The following is an 18,688-nucleotide window of genomic DNA, read 5'->3' on the forward strand; positions in this document are numbered from 1 at the left end:
AAGGTGCGGCTTGACAAAGCCTTGGCTGGGATGATTTAGTTGGGGTTGGTCCTGCTTTGAGCAGGGGGTTGGACTAGATGACCTCCTGCAGTCTCTTCCAACCCTAATCTTTAGGATTCTATGAAAACAAAGGAATTACCCCCATACTTTCCTGTGTTTTTGTTCTATAGACAGGCCAGGTTTCAATGGCTTCTACCTTTTAAGGGTTTAGGGTGAATTATGCCACTGTTTGGTTATTAAATTCATTAGGTGGTGTACCTCAGTTTCCCTTCTTATACAGCAGATCAGGTTTGCAATGTTTTTTCTGCTGTGCCAAGCTTTAAAGTTTATTCACAGATAATAACTGAGAAGCATTACCAGATGCCTTTAAAGTTTTTTTCCAAAAATCATACACGATGCATTGTTACAGGATTACTCATTAACATTCAATTTATCCCAATGTTTAATATTCACAACAACATTAGCACCAAAATCTATTACAAGTGAGTGTTTATAAGTATCCTTTTGTTCCATGCCTTTTATTTAGACAAGTTTATTCTCAGGCTTGACTCCCCCCCCCCCCCACTTTCCTTTCCTGGAGTGTCATAATCTGATTCTTCTTGCTTACAAGTAGCTTATTTGCTGACCAGGTATGTCCATTATCAGCAGCTCCTTTGTGCCGCCATTTATAGGCAGTTCTCTCCTTCCTCTAGCAGCTAGGTAATTTGCATCCACACAGAGGCTTTCTGCCTTTCTTTTGGATCCAAAGCTACTAGCAGCTCAGAGACAGTCTTAAAAGGGACACAATCCACTTCCAGAGTTCTGATTACTTTTCACTTTCAACTCCTGCTTCCAAAACACACAGCAATCGGAGAAAGAAAATACAACCTATTGTGGCTCCTTTTTGGAGCACGTGGAGGATGTTAATTAAGTAGCATGTTTTGTTTGCTTTTTTTTTTACCCCTTCTCCAATATACACTGCGTATGTCATAGGAGGTGCATTCCTTCCATAGTTTATTATATTAGCCATAGCAATTTTTACATAAGATGTAACTGTTTCTTTTGTAGTCAGTTTTCATGTACCCTTATCAAAGTGTCAGTCTGATTACTCAGAGCCACCTTAAGACTCAGTGTTCCTAACATTGCTTCTTTGTGCACCTCACCCCTGCTGTTGCTCTAGAGGAGCATTGTCTTTTTCATTTCTTATTCTTTTACTGCAGCTCTTATCTGCTATTTTGTCCTACACCCCCCCCCCCCCCAAACAAAAGGATCCAGAATCTCTCCCCATTCTCCTGGTTCTGGCTGCCCCTTATTACTGCATGACTTTGATCTTTATTTAAAAACATTAAAACTTTATAAATCATTGAGGTACCTTAAGGGTTAAATGCTAAATACCAAAGCCAAACAGCACTAGTTACCTGTATCTGGCAAAAAGGTGTCTGTCAGTTTTGCAACTTTGAATTAAAGATTCAAATGGATTTTTAGTGGTATTATTTAAAAAAAAAATCCAACCAATTCATCTTGAACCTACAAAACAAGAGTTTTACAAACCAGGTGTGTTTTTTTTTTTTTACATATTTACACAGTATATTTACACGTACACCAAAAAACACTAACTCAGGAACCTATCTTTGCAACAAAGCCTGTTGCCAACTGTGTCCATATATCTGTTCAGGGGACACCATCATAGGGCCTAATCACATCAGCCACACTATCAGAGGCTCGTTCACCTGCCCATCTACCAATGTGATGTATGCCATCACGTGCCAGCAATGCCCCTCTGCCATGTACATTGGCCAAACTGGACAGTCTATGTAAAAAACTAAATGGACAAATCAGACGTCAAGAATTATAACATTCAAAAACCAGTCGGAGAACACTTCAATCTCTTTGGTCACTCGATTACAGACCTAAAAGTGGCAATTCTTCAACAAAAAACTTCAAAAACAGATTCCATCAAGAGATTGCTGAATTGGAATTAATTTGCAAACTGGATACAATTAACTTAGGCTTCAATAAAGACTGGAAGTGGATGGGTCATAACACAAAGTAAAACTATTTCCCCATGTTTATTCCCCCCACCCCCCAACTGTTCCTCACATGTTCTTGTGAACTGCTGGAAATAGCCCACCTTGATTATCACTACAAAAAGGTGTCCCCCCCACACTCTCCTGCTAGTAATAGCTCACCTTCATAGAATATAAGGGTTGGAAGGGACCTCAGGAGGTCATCTAGTCCAACCCCCTGCTCAAAGCAGGGCCAATCCCCAATTTTTGCCCCAGATCCCTAAATGGCCCCCTCAAGGATTGAACTCACAACCCTGGGTTTAGCAGGCCAAAGCTCAAACCACTGAGCTATCCCTGATCACTCTTGTTACAGTGTGTATGGTAACACCCATTGTTTCATATTCTTTGTGTACATAAAGTCTCCCCACTGTATTTTCCACTGCATGCATCTGATGAAGTGAGCTGTAGCTCACAAAAGCTTATGCTCAAATAAATTTTTTAGTCTCCAAGGTGCCACAAGTACTCCTTTTCTTTCTGTGGATACAGACTAACACGGGTGCTACTCTGAAACCTGACACACACACTTTTTCTTAACATCCCTTGCACTGCTTTAATTATTTTACACAGCTGTACACAGATTGCATCCATATGCATAAAAGGGAATGTAGTTAAGTTCCAGTGGAAAACCCTTATGTTCTTTTAGTGATTTTGACTAAATTGTCCATCGTCAAATGATTTAAATCAGATTGTTTCTCTGCCTTCTGCAGTTATTATTTACAGACCATTCCTTTGGAAAAGGGCCCATTTTCCTTCAGAATGGCTGCAAAGAAACCAAGAATTCTCTTCCTAAAATACTTTCCCTCTAACATTTTTTCGTCTTTCAACGGTTCAATTCCCGCTAGCCTCTGCAGAGTTAACCTCTCAATCTTTCCTTAAATCACTTGTTTACCTCCCAAAATGACCCCTTTATCAGCTCAGATATTCCCAGTATTGTCCCAGGGCTCTGAATTCCCATGCCTGTGCTTACTGCTTCCCTTACTCCTGCCACTATGCCCCTCAGGCCGAATTTCAATACCTGGACAGATGCTGGAACAAATGATTAAACAATCAGTTTCTAAGCACCTAGAGGATAGTAGGGTTAAGGGATAGCCAGAATAGATTTGTCAAGAGCAAGTCAGGGCAAACCAAACTAATTTCCTTCTCTGACAGGGTTACTGGCCTAGTGGTAGGGGAGAAAAGAGTAGACCTGATATATCTTGATTTTAGTGAGGCTTTTGACAGTCCCACATGACATTCTCATACGCAAACTGGGGAAGTATAGTCTAGATTAAATTACTGTAAAGTGCATGCACAACTGGTTGAAAGACCGAACTATTGATAACTACTCTGAGTACACTGTTAAAGTCAGAGGACATTGTGACGGATGGGGTCACAGAAACCCCCTTTGGGAGTGCCACCTGATGTGCCCAGACAACCTCTGAGCCTGTTTTCCCTGCCAGCTTGGGACTTCGGTACCTTGCCTTGTTAGAGCCAGACACGCTTGCCTGCTGCAAACACAGACCAAGACTGAACCACGTCCCCCACAAGCTGCAGGCTTAACTGAAAACAGTTTAAGAAGTGCTCCTGTCTCTGATACCCAGCTCCCAATGGGGGCCAAACCCCAAATAAATCCATTTTGCCCTGTATAAAGCATATACTCATATGGGTAAACTCATAAATTGTTTGCCCTCTATAACACTGATAGAGAGATATGCAGAGCAGTTTGCCCCCCAGGTATTAATACATACTCTGGGTTAAAATAGAAGAAGTAGGATTTAAGTGGTTCCAAGTAATAACAGACAGAACAAAGTGAATTACCAAGCAAAATAAAATAAAACACACAAGTCTAAGCCTAATACAGTAAAAAACTAAATGCAGGTAAATCTCACCCTCAGAGATGTTCCAATAAACCTCTTTTACAGACTAGACTTACTCCTAGTCTGGGTCCAGCAATCACTCACACCCCTGTAGTTACCGTCCACTGTTCCAGTTTCTTTCAGGTATCCTTTGGGGTGGAGAGGCTATCTCTTGAACCAGCTGAAGACAAAATGGAGGGGTTTACCCAGGGGCTTATATAGTCTCTCTCTTGTGGGCGGAAACCCCTTCCCCTCTCCTATGCAGAATCCAGCTGCAAGATGGAGTTTTGGAGTCACATGGGCAAGTCACATGTCCATACATGACTCAGTTCTTTACAGGCCAATTCCACATTCCCAGGAAAGTTCAGATGTGGATTGACATCTCTCAAAGTTCATTGTCAGCTTAAGTGTTTCTTGATTGGGCACTTACGGAGAATAGTCTTTTCTCAAGAAGCTGACCAAATGCTTCACTGAGGCTACTTAAAATCAAACAAGTACATAGCCAATATTCATAACTTCGAATACAAAAATGATATATGCATACAAATAGGATAGATATATCCAGTAGATCATAACCTTTGCAGAGATATGTTACATGGCATATCTAGCATAAAATCTATTCCAGTTATGTCATATTTACACTCATAAGCATATTTCTATAAAGCATTATGGGGTGCAACGTCACAGACATGTCTAGTGGAGTCCCACAAGGGTCAGTCCTTGGTCTGGTACTAGTCAATATTTTCATTAATGACTTGGATAATGGAGTATGCTTAAAATGTGTGGATGACACCAAGCTGGGAGGGATTGCAAGCACTTTGGAAGAGGGGATTAGAATTCAAAACAACCTTGACAAATTAGATAATTGGTCTGAAATCAACAAGATGAAATTCAATAAAGGCACATGCACAGTACTACACTTAGGAAGGAAAATTCAAATGCGTTACTACAGTGTGGGGAAACCTGGCTAGGTACCTTTGCGACTGAAAAGGATCTGGGGGTTACAGTGGCTCACAAACTGAATATGAATTGACAGCGTGATGCAGGCTAATACCATTCTGGGGTATATTAACAAGAGTGTCCTATGTAAGACACAGGAGGAAACTGTCCCACTCTACTCAGCACTGGGGAGGCCCCAGCGGGAGTCCTGTGTCCAGTTCCAGGTGCCCCACTTTTTGAATGACGTGGACAAATTGGAGACAGTCCTGAGGCGAGAAACAAAAATGACTAAAGGTCTAGAACACCTGATGTATGAGGAAAAGTTACAAAAACTGGGCAGGTTTAGTCTTAAGAAAAGAAGGCTGGGGGGGAACCTGACAGCAGCCTTCAAATATGTGAAGGGCTGTTCTAAAGGGGACAGCGGTCAATTGTTCTCCATGTCCACTGCAGGTAGGACAGATGTCATGGGCTTAATCTGCAACAAGAAAAAATTAGGTTCGATATTAGGAAAAACTTTCTAACGATAAGAGTAATTAAGCTCTGGAACAGGGTTCAAAGGGAGATTGGGAATCCCCGTCACTGGAGGTTTTTAAGAACAGGCTGGATAAAAAAATCCAACCCCCTAAGAAATATAGTTACATCAATCTAACCCTCTATGTAGACAGCTCTATGTCAGGAAAGCTTCTACCGCCTCTCGGGGAATTGGATTGACTACGCTACGGGAGAGCTCTCTTCTGGTGGCACGGAGAGTCCTCATCAGGGCCGGCTCCAGGCACCAGCTTTCCAAGCAGGTGCTTGGGGCGGCAGCCAGAATGGGGTGACCGTCCGTGTCCCGCGGCAGCAATTTGGCAGCAGCTCCGCTGCTCTAGCACCAGTTGGCAATTTGGCAGCGACTGCTTGGGGCGGCAAAATTGGTAGAGCCGCCCCTGGTCCTCATTAAAGTGCTACCATGGCACAGCTGCGCCGATGCAGCGTTTTAAGTATAGACAGGCCCTTAGAGTGGCTTAGCTGAAGTTGATTCAGACGGCTAGGTCAATCTGGATTAAGCGTGTCCACACAGGTGCTGGTGTAAGTGCTCCTGAAAGCAGATCAGGCCTTTCCCTGTTGGAGGCTGCCGTATATATTGTAATACAGCTGGGAGGCAGTGGCTCTGGGAGGTGCTTCATGGATGCGGACTGAGCCCTGGCCTGGGGAGCTCTCTCATTCCCAGTCACTCAGGGCCCTGAGGGCTGCCCCACCCCAGTTCACAGATTTCATTTTATTTTCCACAGGGGAGCAAAGGGAGCATGTGACAGACCCAATCCTGCCAATGCCCACAAATGACCCAGGTTGAGCTGTTTGCCCAATGCAGACAACAAGGCTGTTCCCAGGGGAGGTGTATTTGCTAGATCAGGCCCCATGCACTTTGATGATGGATCCTCCACAGAGAACTTGCTCAGGCTCCCATTTGTTCAGGAGTGCAGGATCAGGCCCCTGGAAGGGAGTATAACTACACATGATTGGGAGGGGAGTGCAGTCTAGTGGTTAGTGTATGGGAGCTCGGAATCAGGACTCCTGGGATCTAGTCCCAGCTCTGGGAAGGGAGTGGGGTCTGGCATGTTAGAATGGGGTTAATGAGAGCCAGAATTCCTAGCTTCTATTCCCAGCTCTGGGAGTGGGATCTAGTGCATAGAGCAGAGAGGGCTGGGCAGCAGGTCTCCTAGGTTCTATCCCTGGCTCTGGGACGGGAGTGGGATCTAGTGGCTAGAGCAGGGACTTGGGACTCCTGGGTTCTATCCCATCTTTGTAAGGGGAGAGGGTCCAGTAGTTAGAGCAGAGAGAGGGCATTGGGATGCTTGAGTTCCCCTTGACTGTTTTGTTATCAGCCAACTAGAGAGTTCATTTGTTTGAACCCATGTGTTTGCTCTGCAGTACAGTGCCCAGCCATCAATTCACAGCCTGGGCACAGGGTGAAGGAATAAACATCTGAAGACACAAATAAAATAAATGCTGGGTGTGGCAGGTGGGGAGCCAAGCCTGATACCCAATTTCAGGCAAATAATGCTTCCATCTGCAAGCCCCTCTCCCCTGCTGCAGAGAAGATGTGGCAAAGGCCTGGCCCGGACTGCTGGAGAGCCAGGCTCAGTCCCCTGCACAGCCCTTGCTACGTAACTTACTCCTCTGAGCACTGGGGAAATAGCCCTGTCCCATGGGGTGCAGGTTACTATGGTCCTGTCCCATGGGGTGCTGGTTACTACAGCTCTGTCCCACGGGGTGCTGGTTACTACGGCCCTGCCCCACAGGGTGCTGGGTTACTATGGCCCTGCCCCATGGGGCATTTAAAGACCGCGCAGTTTTTCTTCTTGCTGTAGAATGTGGCAGTCAGGGGAGGGGCCCTGGCACTGATTTTGACCCCTGGTCCTGCACCCCAGGTGTATGTGTCGGGGTGCGTGTGGAACAGAGCTGGCATACAGCTCCCTGCTGGGCAGCTCAGCTCAGCTATTTTGCATGGGGTGTGTTTCCACACCAAATTCAGCAAGGCCCCAGCCCTGCAGTCATTGTCTGGGTGCTTCATGTAACACACAGGCCCTTGGGCTGGGCTGAGTGTGCACTAGTGTGACACAACCCCCCCACGCACAGTGATGGAGAGAGTGTAGGGGTGTCTCACGCAGACACACACAGGGGAGCCTGGTGGTGGGGCAGTCATTCATACATGAGGGGGGTTACACACACACACACATTGGGAGTATATTGGGGTCACACACATGGAGAGTTTAGGGGGTCTCTCATGCACACACGGGGCGTGTAGGGGGAATCACAGAAACACACACAAACGTGGGGGCATAGGGGGATCTCACAAACACTGCATATGGAAGTGCATGGGATCTCTCATTCTCAGATACAAGGGGGAATATGGGAGATCTCTCTCTCTCATACACACATGGGGGGAGCTTAGGGGGATCTCTCTCTCTCTCACACAGAGACACGGGGGATTGCTCTCTCACACACACACGGGGGAGGGGAGCGTAGGGGGATCTCTCTCTCACACACACATGGGGGGAGCATAGGGGGATCTCTCACACACACACGGGGGAGCATAGGGGGATCTCTCACTCTCTCACACACATGCACACACAAGGTGGGGCAGCTTAGGGGGATCTCTGTCACACACACACACACATGGGGGGAGCTTAGGGGGATCTCTCTCTCTCACACACACAGACACGGGGGAACGGAGGGGGATCGCTCTCTCACACACACACGGGGGAGCATAGGGGGATCTCTCACACACACACGGGGGAGCATAGGGGGATCTCTCACTCTCTCACACACACACACGGGGGGAGCTTAGGGGGATCTCTCTCTCTCACACACACAGACACGGAAAAACACACACGGGGGGATCTCTCTCTCTCTCTCTCGCACACACACACACAGACACGGGGGGAGCGTAGGGGGATCGCTCTCTCGCACACACACACCGGGGGGGGATCTCTCTCTCGCACACACACACACCGGGGGGGGGGGGAAGGGGATCTCTCTCACACACCCTGAGACGAGGGCCCAGCCCGAGGCCGCAGCGCCTTGGAGCTGTTCCCCGCCCGCAGCCCCTTTGTGTCTCTTCCCCGCAGAGCGATGTGGCTTTTTTCCTCCCAACATGCGCGGCCCAGACAGCAGCAATGGGGGGCGGGGGCATCCGTCTCCCTGTATGTGCGGAGGAGCTGGGTGGATGGGTCTGCAGAGCCCCCCATTGCCGGGCGGATGGGTCTGCAGAGCCCCCCATTGCCGGGCGGATGGGTCTGCAGAGCCCCATTGCTGGGGGGGTGGGGGGGAACGAGCCTGCAGAGCCCCATTGCTGGGGGGGGCAGATGGGTCTGCAGAGCCCCATTGCTGGGGGGGGGGGAATGAGCCTGCAGAGCCCCATTGCTGGGGGGGGCAGATGGGTCTGCAGAGCCCCATTGCTGGGCGGGGGGGAATGAGCCTGCAGAGCCCCATTGCTGGGGGGGGGGAATGAGCCTGCAGAGCCCCATTGCTGGGCGGGGGGGGGAATGAGCCTGCAGAGCCCCATTGCTGGGCGGGGGGGGGGGAATGAGCCTGCAGAGCCCCATTGCTGGGGGGGGGCAGATGGGTCTGCAGAGCCCCATTGCTGGGCGGGGGGGGGGAATGAGCCTGCAGAGCCCCATTGCTGGGGGGGGCAGATGGGTCTGCAGAGCCCCATTGCTGGGCGGGGGGGGAATGAGCCTGCAGAGCCCCATTGCTGGGGGGGGCAGATGGGTCTGCAGAGCCCCATTGCGGGGGGGAGGAGCAGATGGGTCTGCAGAGCCCCATTGCTGGGCGGGGGGGGGGGAATGAGGCTGCAGAGCCCCCCGGCTGGCTCCCAGCCTTTCGCCCCAGTGCGGGCAGATGCGGGCAGCAAGCGCGGGGCGGCTGCACGGGCGGGACGACGCTCCGCAGAGCGAGCCCCCTCGCTGTTGCCCCCACCCCGCCCAGGGCAAGTACCTGGCCGCGAGCCCCGCCCCCTGCGCTGAGTGACAGCCGCCGCGATCACATGGGGGGCGGGCGCTGCGCTCGCCACCTGGGAGCCGCCGCGGCCGGGGCTGGGGGAGGAGGAGACGGAGACGCGCTGGGGATGCGTTCGCCGCCGGCCGCTTGTGCAGCACCAGCCGCGGGCGGGGCGCCGGCCCCCTTCCCCATGGAGCGGGGCTGCTGAGCCGCCGGGCCGGGCCATGGTGGCCGCCGCCCCCGCTGCCGCCGCGGCGATGAGGAAAAGCTTCCTGGTGCCCGAGATCAAGCCCCTGGATCAGTATGACTTCCCCCGGGCGCGCAGCGCCGCCAGCCTGGCCTGGGCGCTGGCCAAGGGCTACGGGGGCGCAGGTACCGCGGGCCGGCTGGGGGGCAGGGGAGACGGGAGGCGCCGCGAGGAGGCGGGGAGGGGCGTGGAAAGGGGGATCGGGATTATACCGGGCTGGGGGGGGGGGAGGTGGAGCTAGAAGGGCCTGGGGATCTGGCTGGGGGGGGGGTTCTGCATTATAGGGGGCTTGGAGGGGGTACGTGCTGGGGGGCCGGAGTGTTGGAGAGGGAGGGCAGCTACATGGGGGGGGGTGCACCTGGGAAGAAGAGGGGGATCTGGATTATACGGGGCTGGGGGGGTAGATGGAGGCAGGGATCGGGGGGGGGGTGTTCCTGGATTATAGGGGTTGCGGGGGCAGGTACTGAGGAAGGTTTGGAAAACTCCAAAGGCCCGGGAGGGGGAAGCCCAGGATATAGGGGGTAGGGAGAGAAGAGAGGGTTGGATTATGTGGAGTGGAGGTAAGTATGGGCCAGGAGATCCCTGATCACAGGGTGGAAGGAGGAAGAGGGAGTCTGGGCAATCCGGATTATGGGGGGAGAGATGAGCTGTAGTCTGAAGGGGGGGGGAAGGGACGAGAATCCAGAGTACATGGGGAGGAGACTTGGTTTGTGGGGAATTTCCTCTTCCTTGTCCCCTTGCCTGCTCTCTGTCAAATGTAGGTGTCTGGTTTGGGGGTCCCTGAGGGGAGGGGCCTGATTTTCTCCCTAGCAGGAGTGGGGTGGTGGTGACCACCCCTCTGCCTGGGTTTGGCTTTGGGGGGATTTGGGCTCTGCTGGTCACACCCCCTGCTGTTGAGAAAGGCCTCCATGCTGCTCCCTGGGGGTGGGTCCCTTGTGGGGTGGGGGAGATGTCCAATACCCCCATTCCCCACCCTATTGCGGTGGGAGAGCACTTAGCTGCTGCAGTGGGGCTGATGGGGGTCTCTTTTTTTCTGGAGGAAGGGGGAAGGGAGGGAGTCCCCCAGCTCCACTCACCTGCCTGCTCAGAGCTGGGGGCAAAGAGGGGTCCCTCCCCTGTGCCATAACCCTGCCATGCCTCTTCCTAGCAGGGCCCTTGTTTCCGGGAGCTCCTGCTGTATGGCCTGGCATCTGGCTGGCTCTGTAAACGCCCAGCCCGAACAATAGGCTAGAGTTTTTGCCCTCCATCTCAGTGCCCAGAGGGGCTTTCTCTGGCCCTGGTGGGTTGTGCTGCACCAGGGATAGGGCTGCGTGGTGTGTGTGTGTGTGGGGGGGCAGTGGCAAGTGTGGGTCTGTCACCTGCAGTGCAGACCCTCCCTCCCAGCAGCTGCGACATATGAAAGGGCTGTCTGAATATTCAGGAAGATGGGGAGTGGGTGTGAGGGGGTTGTGTGTGCTGGTCTATCCCCCCCCAGCCCTGTCTGCAATCTGTCCCCAGGCCTGCTCTGTGATTGGAGAGGGTGGAGTGGGGGGGGATACAGAAGGGCTGGGATTTAATCTCCATGTATTTTTCTCTCCCTGTCTGGCTCTCCCTGAGGCCCTGGGTGGGCAGGTGTCTCTCCCGGCGGTGGCAGGGCGGAAAGGACCTGGCCGGCAAAGGGTTTTGACTGAAGGCCGTGTTTGTTCCTCTATTTGTGTCTTATCTTGGATGGGCAGAGGGGGCTGCTGTGCCTGACACCCCTAGCGCCTTACTCTCCAGCCCTTGGGCTGCTCTGTATTGTCTCCCGGAGTGCCGAGGCCCTTTTGTTGCAGTAGCAGGCCCTGGGTGGTGGGAGCCGTGGTGACGTGTGCATGGCGCTGCTTTAACCCTCTGCTTGCTGCTGCTGCGTGCCCAGGGCCGTGGGCGGCTGGCTGGTGCTGTGCCCCGCCCTGCCAGGCTGTGATACTGGCTGTGTCCAGTGGCCTTGGCAGGTATCACTGTCAAACCTTTATCTCTCTATGATGACGCTGGAGCTGGAAAAGCCCAACTGGGGGAGGGAATTGTCTGCACTGCTCTGGGGTGCTGCCTCCAGCAATGGGGCTTCTGCTGGCCTGCCCTAGCTACTGATGTGACCTCATGGGGAGGCAGCTGGCTTGCCAGCCTTCCAGGGTGTGTCCCTGTGCCCAGGGCACCTGGCTAGTGCTGGCACCTGCCCTGGGAATGCAGCTCAAGAAGCCGGGCTGGCCAGACTCTCTGAGTGAGGAGTGACTGCAGACATTGCCTGGGGGCCCAGAGACTGAATCTGAGATGAGGAGGGGTCCCCTCTGGGTGGGAGCTTCACGCGGAGCCCAAATTGTCCCATCTCATCAGTGGGGTTAGGCCTCATGTGCTGGCTCCTAGATCCAGGGTGTGTGGGCTTCCACTGCCCTTACCCAACACCACCCCCTCCCCCTGGGCCCCTTTGGCAGGGCAGCATGGGACTGGGATCAGTTGGCCAATAGGGTCACCCCCTCCCCCCCGTCTCTGTGGGGTCCTGCACCAAGCTCCGTCTGACCTGATGTTCCAGGAGGCCCGGGGATCAACTTTGGGTGATGGTAGTGAGGGGCAAGTGAACCTTCCCATTCAGGGCTCTCTGTTCCTTCAGCCCCCCAGAACCGTGTCTTCTACCCCATTCCCCTGAACTCCTGACATCCCTGGCTCCCAGCCAGCTGTGGGGCTCCCCTGCCTCTGCCTGGCCTCTGATCTGCCCCAGATGTCTGGCTGGGAGCAGCTCTCTTTCACACAGGCTGGGGATGGGGTGGGGCCCCCCCAAACCTCCTCCACACGCTGGCTGGTGGGGGAATTCCTTTTCCCTTCTAGTGTTGTGTGGCTGGGAATGGGAGGGGTGGCAGAAGGAGCTGGGAGGGGGCAGTGCATCCCCATTGGGGTGGGTGCTAAGAGCCCTGTGTCGCAGGCACATGGTGATGAGAGAGGGAAGCCCCACGTACTAAGCAGCCAGCCTGGGGGGAGGGGGGACATTAAGCTGATACTGCTGACCTGGAAGTAATGTGGGAGGGCTTGAAGGCAGAGCTGCAGCCCAGGCGAATGCTTCTAGGGGCTGGCACTCTGTCGGGGTGAGCGCTGCCAAGGCCATGGGAGAACAAAGAGCTAGCGGCCTGTGGCCTGCTCTGTGTGGGAGTTACTCACTGGCTGCTAGAATGCAGCTGGCTCTGGGGTGAGGCTTGGCACTTCAGAGGAAGTGAAGGCAGGTCCTGCCCAGCTGGGTGTTACAGGGTGTGGGACAGGATGGAGTTGATGACAGCAGGGTCAGGGCAGGGTGCAGAGTTCACCAGCCTGGTGCTGTATGTGGAGCGAGGGAGGGGGCCCAGCTGAGAACAGGTTCCCCCTGTCCCTGCCCTTCTGTGTCACACATAAACAGCCCAAGCAGGGAGGCTGCGTCATCTGCTTTGGACCCAGGCCAGGGTGGCCCTGGTGGGGCAGCGTCAGGTTCAGAGTCTAGGGCCCTGCTGGGAAAGCATGCTTATCTTCAGCCCTGGCAATGCCGACACCTGCCGGCAACCCTGCCGACCTGAGCTGGAAACACACACATGTTTGCATTCCAGCGCTGAGGCCCGGTTGGGTTTTGGGCTGGCTGTGGACTGAGTCAGGTCCCATCAGCGCTACAGATCCAGTGGAGCTGGGTGGTGGGTACGCAAGGCCCTGGTAGCTGCTGTTGGTGTCTGACAGGAGTGCCTGCAGGTTCTGCCTCGGGGGGTGGGGAGAGCTGTTGTGCTGGCTACTGCATGGGCTCCCCCAGCTGAGATTAAGGGGCCCCATTGGGCCCAGGACTGCATGGATCCCTAATAAGAGACAGTCTGTGCCCCAAAGAGCTCCCAGTAAGTAAAGTGTGGCGGGGAAACTGAGGCACAGAGTGCAGCTGCACAGCAGGTCAGTAGCAGAGCTGGGAATTGAACCCTGCAATCCTGACTCCCAGTGTGGAGCTGGAGCCACTACACCCCACTGTGCCCCAAAGGCCAAAATTGCTCACCACTCTTTCAATTAAGCTTGGCTCAATGGGCCAAGGCTCCAGCGGTAGCCCCTACAAGGGTTCCTGCCTTTTGGAACTACAGAGATTCCCATCAGCACCTGCAAACTCTCCCGCCGCAGCCAGGCGGCTGTTCAGAGGTGTCACAGGCATTGCAGGACCCTGTCTCCATCCCAGAACGACCCTGTTGGGGCAGGGGTGCGACCTGTGGTAGCCCAGCGAGGCCTGCGGGGACCGGGCCTGGAACGCCAGTTCGTTGGCACGTTGGTGTCAACACAGGCAGCGGCACGAGCACCAGACGAGTCCTGACAGGATCCTGGCCCAGCTGCTCCAACGCCATGTTCAAACCTGGTGATTCAGGCAGGGGCGGGGACTCCTGGCTGCTGAAGTGCTGCAGTGGGAAGGCTGGGAAGGGAAGCAAGCCGGTCTCAGCTATGATCTGGGCAGGCTGGGATTGCCAGGGCGAGGTGCCTGGGTATGTGCTCAGGTCCCACCCCAGAGCCAGTCCGCCCCGATCGCACTGACCCCAGCTGCATCCCCTGATGCCTCTTGTACCCTCCCCCCCCGGCACTGTTTCTAGGGGCGTTCCTGCTGAGTCTCTCTAGAGAGCTGTGCTGGGGGAGGCTCTTGCATCTGCTGGAGGGAGGTGGGTGATGGGGGGTGGGGCGCAGGGAGACTGTGGCGTTAGCCCCCAATGGAGGTGGGTATCTCTGTAACCCACATCCCCTTCCCTCACATTGTTTGGCTCCTTCGGGGATGGGAATGGGCTTCTGAGTACCTTCTCAGTGCAAAGGGACAGAGGCCAGTGGGGGAAGGCTCCCACCGCCCCTGTGGCTATCCCAGCGTGGCTGGGGTCTGCTGAGCCTTTGCTGTCTCTGCCTTTCCCAACCTGGAGAAGGGCTGTGGTGTGGGAGAGGTAGCCCCTGACTCCCTCACCCCGGGGCTGCTGCTCCTCCTCAATGAAGACCGGTCACTGATTCAGAGCCATCTGGATTGCTTGGTAAACTGGATGCATGCAAACAATCTGCCTTTTAATCTGGTTAAATGTGAACGTAGGCATCTAGGGACAAAGAGCGTAGGCCAGACTTACAGGATGGGGGCTCTGTCCTGGGAAGCAGTGACTGGGGATCATGGTGGATCATCTGCTGAACATAAGCCCCCAGTGTGATGCTGTGGCCAAAAAGGCTAATGCGATCCTGAGATGCATAAACGGGAATCTCAAGTAGGAGCTGAGAGGTTATTTTACCTTTGTTTGGCACTGGTGTAACTGCTGCTGGAATCCTGTGTCCAGCTCTGGTGCCCCATACATCACAAAGGATGTCGGTAAATTGGAGAGGGGTCAGAGAAGAGCCATGAGAATGATTAAAGGATTAGAAAGCTGACTTAGACTGAGCTCTGAGTCTATCACTACATTCAGCTTAACAAAGAGAAGGTTAAGGGGTGATTTGGTGAGTCTACAAGTACGTACATGGGCAAAACTATTTAATACTGGGCTCTTCAGCCTAGCAGACAAAGGTCTAACCCTATCCAAAGAGTGGAAGGTGAAGCTAGACATGTTGAGAGTGGAGGTAAGGTGTACGTTTTTAATGGCGGGAGTTACTATCTGTTGGCACAGTTTACCGAGGGTTGTGGTGGATTCTCCTTCACTGACTATTTTTAGATGAAGATGAGGTTTTTCTAAAAGCTCTGCTCTAGGAATTAGCTTGGGGCAGGTCTCTGGCCTGTGCTGTACAGGAGATCCCAATGGTCCTTCATTCCCTTGTGATGTCCCGGTGCCCTGGCAATGGCAGCAACAGTGCATTTTGGGATCCCGGATCTCTGGTGAGGAGCAGGGCTTCAGGGTACTTCCCCAATGGGAGGCGCTGCCCTTCTCTACCAGGTAGGCTCTGGTCCCCCTGTGGGCCCATGTCCTTCCCCACCTCCTCCAGGGCAGTTGCAGGGTCTGGCACTCCCCACAGTGGCCCAGACTCTGAGAGCGGCTCTTGTTACTGCCCAGCTCTGGCTTCTGGCCTGGCCAACAATGGGGCCTCCGGGGGCACGAGGAGAAGCAGGGGGTGGGGCTGCATGGCAATGGGGGGCAAAAACCCACCTCAGGCCCTCCACCCCACCAGGAAGAGACTGGTGCTGCCCCCGAGCATCAGGCAGGTGCAGAGCGACTCCACAGGGAATCCGGGACAAAGGCTGTACAAGAGTCATTTAGCCTGGGGCCAGGAGTTGGACTGTCTCGCCCCATTAGGGATGGGCGATCCCCATATTTGGAGCATGCCTGGGACCCCACTGGGGGCAGATGTGCAGGCACTGCAGGGAGTGGCTTGTTGCAGCTTCTCCTTGCCTAGTGTAGACAGGTCCTGTCAGCCCTGCCCCAGGCTGCCAGCTCTCAGGAGTCGGGGTCTCGAGGGTAACAGGGTGCCGGCCCCTTGGCAGTGACCTCGCTGTGGGTGGGTAGGGGAAGGGAGAGCCAGTCTGCCTATATTTTTCTCTAATCCTGGCTGGTCAGCTATGTGCCACCGCTCTCAACTAGTCCTGGCGCTGCCTTAACCCCTGGGCCTCCACAGCCACCGTGTCCTCTGCCTCCGGTTGCCCACACCTCCTATTTGCTGGAGCCATCTCCAGTTCTCGGTGCCCAGCTGCTGCCCCTACTCCTAGCACAGCATGCTAGTCCCTGCAGCCTGGGCTCCCAGCTCTGAGCAGGCCCTACTGTGGGGTGGGGGCAGGGGGTGCCTTCTCCCCCAGGCCCATGTCTGGACTGTGCGAGCCCATCCCAGCTTGGGAGATTTCCTTCCTGATCCCCTCACTAAGGCTCAGCTGATGCCCTGATGCACTGGATTCAGGAGGGATGTGCCCCATCTTACCCCAGCTAACATAATTCCAGACGCTCATGTGCTGCATGGACTACAGGCCCCAGCAGGCCCTGCTGCACCTGGCCCCGAACCATCAGGTGGCACGGCTTGCTGGGGCCTGTTGTCTCCGGGGGCCGTGCCCCTGCCTTGGAGCTGGGTTTGAAGCCTGGCTCCTGCCAAGCGACTGGGTGTCTCACATCATGTGCACCCGTGCAGGCCCCCAAAGTCTTGTGCCATGGCTCCCCGGGCACCTGCACCTGCCTCCTGAGTGCTGGGGGGCCGGAGGGAGTGCTAGAGAGGGAGGGCAGGTTACACCGGGGTGTGTGCGCACGCACGCATACCTGGGAAGAAGAGGGGGATGTGGATTATACGGGGCTGGGGGTGGGCAGGTGGAGGCAAAGGGATCGGGGGGGCTGTGTTCTGGATTATAGGGGTTGGGGGGGGGGCAGGTACTGAGACAGGTTAGGAAAGCTCCGGGGGCCTGGGCAGGGGAAGCCCAGGATATAGGAGGTAGGGAGAGCAGAGGGGGTTGGATTATGTGGAGTGGAGGTAAGTATGGGCCAGGAGAACCCTGATCACAAGGTGGAAGGAGGAAGAGGGATGCTGGGCAATCCGGATTATGTGGGGAGAAATGAGCTGTAGTCTGAAGTGTGTGGGGCGGGGAAGGGACGAGAATCCCGAGTACATGGGGGAGGAGATTTGGTTTATGGGGAATTTCCTCTCCCTTGTCCCCTTGCCTGCTCTCTGTCAAATGTAGGTGGCTGGTTTGGGGGTCCCTGAGGGGAGGGGCCTGATTTTCTCCCTAGCAGGAGTGGGGTGGTGGTGACCACCCCTCTGCCTGGGTTTGGCTTTGGGGGGATTTGGGCTCTGCTGGTCACACCCCCTGCTGTTGAGAAAGGCCTCCATGCTGCTCCCTGGGGATGGGTCCCTTGTGGGGTGGGGGAGATGTCCAATACCCCCATTCCCCACCCTATTGCGGTGGGAGAGCACTTTAGCTGCTGCAGTTCGGGTGATGGATCTCTTGTTGCTGGAGGGAGCGGGGAAGGGAACAGATGAAGTCCCTGTGGGGTGGAGAAGCTGGCATCTCATGGGGAAGCTGTGCTGGGAGGCGTTTTGGCTGGTATAGTGGGGGCAGGGCATCGCCTTGTGGGTTAGTCGGGGGCTGGGAGTTGGGCATGTATCTAAACACCCCCTCTGTGCTTGTCTCCCAGTCGGTTACCATTATCCCTATTTCCCCACCCGAGGACTGGCATGATGGGGTGGGGAAATAGGGGCCTCTTGGGTGCTGGGGGGAATGGAAGGGGCTTCTGGGGTCCTGTGGGAGGCTGCTGCTTTCCAGGCTGGGACATGAAGGCTGGGGCATGCCCATTCCACTAGGTACCACGTTTTCAGCCACGCCTGTCTGTGCCTTGCCTGATTGGTCGGGAAAGTCACACAACAGCATTCCCATTGGCTGATTGGATGGGAGCACAAGCCTTCCCACCGTGAAGCTGGTGGCATGTCCTGGGTGCAGGTGCTGTGTGGGCCTCCCTGCCACTGGCATGCCCTATGAGTGACCAGGCCAGCAGCTGGGCATGGGATGCAGTACAGTCTGCATCCTTACCTGGGGCCTGGCTGTGGAGATGGGGGCAGCATGTAGGTCAGGAAGACCCCTTAGCAGCGATGCTCGCAGCGATGCTCACAGCCCCAGGATCAGGGCCTTTCTCTGGGCCTGGCTACATGCGAGGCATTGGCATCTCCGGAGCAGGAACACCGGGCTGCCATCTCCAGGACGTGGCCAGGGGCTGGCCCCGAGTTGCTGGGAGGGTGCGTGCAGGGGCCGTGGGCTCTTATTTGGTGATGTAGATATGCTGCACTGGTGGCTGCAGGTCCCAGTGCTTTGGCAGCTAGGGGTGAGCCAGGTTGGGGGAAGAGAGGCCTGTGGGTGTCTGCTTGTGCCAGCACTTCCAGCCCCATGTTAGGGGAGTCTCGGGGGTGCCCAGGGGTGGTAGACTCTAGGAGTTCAATCTAGTTAAACAACGAGAAGGTTAAGGGGTGACTTGATCCCAGTCTGAGTTCCTAAATGGGGAACAGCTATTGGCTGAGGGGCTCGTCCATCTAGCAGAAAAAGGCCCCCCCCGAGCCAGGCTGAAGCGGGACAAGTTCAGCCTAGGAATAAGGTGCATGTTTTTACCAGGGAGGGACCAGATCCCCCACGCTCTGGGGGATTCTCTGTCGCTGGCTGGCTGTTACAGCAAGGATAGCACTTTCTCTTTCCACCCTGCTCTAGCCTCAGGGGCATGAACCGGGTGGTCCTG

At 54.8% G+C, this 18,688-nt stretch overlaps 1 protein-coding gene across 4 annotated transcripts in view; it reads left to right on the top strand.

The window, feature by feature from the left end:
• The first annotated feature begins 9,394 nt into the window (after positions 1-9,394).
• The window catches only part of CAMSAP3 (calmodulin regulated spectrin associated protein family member 3), a 36,312-nt gene continuing 27,018 nt past the window's right edge, over positions 9,395-18,688 (top strand). For 3 of the 4 annotated variants that reach the window (XM_048834172.2, XM_048834171.2, XM_048834173.2), the window contains exon 1: positions 9,395-9,673. In XM_048834172.2, coding sequence (XP_048690129.2) covers positions 9,526-9,673 — 148 coding nt within the window. In that variant the 5' untranslated portion in view covers positions 9,395-9,525. The remainder of the gene's footprint in view (positions 9,674-18,688) is intronic. The other variant, XM_048834169.2, reaches the window with a different exon arrangement.

Source organism: Caretta caretta, chromosome 20 (genome assembly GCF_965140235.1).
Source record: "Caretta caretta isolate rCarCar2 chromosome 20, rCarCar1.hap1, whole genome shotgun sequence".
Classification (NCBI taxonomy): domain Eukaryota; kingdom Metazoa; phylum Chordata; order Testudines; family Cheloniidae; genus Caretta; species Caretta caretta.